Source organism: Camelus bactrianus, chromosome 3 (assembly GCF_048773025.1).
Source record: "Camelus bactrianus isolate YW-2024 breed Bactrian camel chromosome 3, ASM4877302v1, whole genome shotgun sequence".
NCBI lineage: Eukaryota > Metazoa > Chordata > Mammalia > Artiodactyla > Camelidae > Camelus > Camelus bactrianus.
Window position 1 is genome coordinate 111,882,991 of NC_133541.1, and position 2,309 is coordinate 111,885,299.

At 53.0% G+C, this 2,309-nt stretch overlaps 1 protein-coding gene across 1 annotated transcript; it reads right to left on the reverse strand.

Moving 5' to 3' along the window:
* Positions 1–441: 441 nt before the first annotated feature.
* Positions 442–1,995, reverse strand: LOC141575297 (serine/arginine-rich splicing factor 2-like). The gene has a single exon (XM_074354356.1). The coding sequence runs from the start codon at positions 1,127–1,129 to the stop codon at positions 485–487; it is 645 nt and encodes a 214-aa protein (XP_074210457.1). The 5' UTR covers positions 1,130–1,995; the 3' UTR covers positions 442–484.
* Positions 1,996–2,309: the final 314 nt, after the last annotated feature.

Sequence of the window (2,309 nt, forward strand, 5' to 3'; positions counted from 1 at the left end):
AGGTAAATAACATATACAAACAAATTTACACCAACTTTTGTAGGTTTTTAATTTTAAGGTATGAAGGCAATGTTGAGTCCACCTCTTGACAGCTTTAGGCTGTGTGTAATGGCTGCACACGTTTCCTTAAAAGTCAGGAGGCCACTAATTAGATTACCAATCTGTTTAATTTCAAACAAAAAAAAAGTCAGCACTATATAAACAAAAAGGAAATTTTACCTCAAATATCCAAGCCAATAATGAAATCTGAAGTCGTTCACCTCACTAAATTACAAGAAATTTGAATAACAGCAACAAAATGGCACATAAAATGAGCTTGCCACCTGAGGCAAAGCTTAAAACAAGTAAAAAGTTAGACAAAATGTTACAAAATAACCTTTTCAAAAGCCAGTTGCTTGTTCCAAGGACTCTTCGACGGACTGAGTACTTGGTCCTTTCCCCCCAAGCCTTCCTTTATGTTGCTTGGGGACAACACATCATTTGCTTAAGAGGACACCAATCCTTCCTCTTCAGGAGACTTGGGGCGACTCTTGGATGGCGACCTGGACTTGGATTCCCTCCTGGACACGGGTGGAGGACTCCTGGACCCAGACCTGGACCTGGACCGCGAGCGAGATCTGGAGACTGAGGAGGACTTGGACTTGGACTTGCACCATCGCGCGGATCTGAACTTGGAGGGTGATCGCCATCTTGAGCCAGTGCCAGAGCGGGACTTGGAGCGGCTGTAGCGGGATCGACTCCAGGACCAGGACCGGGACCGGCTGCGGCTCCGACGTGCGTGGCCACCGCCCGCGTGCCGGCGGGGCGGGCGTCCGCGGCGGCTGAGGCGCTTGTCGGGGGGGGGGGGGGGGGCGTAGCGCGCCATCTGCGCTCGGAGATCGCGGCCGTCCAGCACGGCCCCGTCCATGGCGTCCATGGCGTCCTCGGCGTCGTGTCTGTCGTGGAGGCGGACGAAGGCGAAGCCCCGGGACTCCTTGGTGTGGCGTTCCCGCGGGACGTACACGTCACTGACGCACCCGTGCCTCTGGAACACGCGCCTCAGGGTGTCGGGCGAGGTGCGGTAGGCCAGGTTGTCCACCTTGAGGGAGGTCATGCCCTCCGCGTCGGGAGGCGGGCGACCGTAACTCATGGCTCTGGGGGGTCGGCGCGGGGCCGCGAGCGCGCGCGGGTGAGCTAACGCCTGGCGGCGGCGGCCATCTCCTCAGACCAGTTCGGCTCGACGCCGCGCCTCGGCTCTGGCGGTTGGTTCCGCGTGGAGACGCTGGGAAAGGCGGACAGGGGACACCGCCGAGACAGCGCCCGCCGACTCCCCCTGAGAAACAACTTCTGCCGGTTTTTCGACTGGGTTGTTTGCTTTTTTATGTGTGTCATTTAGTTGAAGGGGCCGTTGGTGTATTCTCGAAGTCAAGCCCCTGTCAGTTGGCATCGGCTGCAGACACACCCCCTGATGTTTGCCCAACACTTCCTGCCTTGGGTAACGCGGTTCTGACGGATCCTTGCGGGGACCATGGTCTCGAGCATGCTGATGACCCCCGGCAGTTCTCGCTGTGAGCCCCCTCACACTTGAATTTAGTGAATACGTTGTTGAGAGATTGTGCTTACTGCCTGCTTTCCCTGCTATTTTTAAGCGCCAAGAAGGCAAGGCGGTGTCTCTTTTTCCAAGATTACCCTCAATCCCTTTGATACAGGAATAGTAACAGTAATTCTTAGCGGGCACTTACCTTGGGCCTGGCCCTGTTCTAAACACTCCCATGACAAAGATGCTGTAACTGTCACCCCCATTTGACACGTGGTGCAAATGTGAAGCTGCTCCACACCTTTTACCTTTTCTGCTTCCCTTGGTTAGGGAAAGGGAAGCTGGTCCCTTGTATGTGTGCCCAGGGGTGCGATGGTGCTTTAGTCTACAGAGCTCTGCTCTCCATGGAGACCATTCGCAGAAAGCTCACAGCTGCTCTCCTGCTTCTCCTACTCATAGAAGGTACCTCCTCAGCTGTTTACCCACCCGTCCATGCGTTCATGCATGCGTCCGTCCATTCAGCCATCAAACCCCTGTCAGGTACTTGCTTTATCCCAGGCACTGTTTCAGGCGCTGTGACTTAGTGGTGAACACCAGAGAGAGGCTGCTTTCTTGGAGTTTTCATTGTAGCATCGACTCATGGTCCTTTTTGTTTTCTTGTCATCCTGTTTCTCAATCACTTCTCTGTAACTAGTAAACTAGTAAATACTAGTAAATACTTTATTGTTCCATTTGTTTTTTTTTTTTACAAGATACTTTTTTACAAGTATCCCACTCTTGCTCAGACATTTTA

Excerpts from the sequence above, each read along its gene's own strand:
- LOC141575297 (XM_074354356.1), bottom strand. The coding sequence starts at position 1,129 with ATGAGTTACGGTCGCCCGCCTCCCGACGCGGAGGGCATGACCTCCCTC.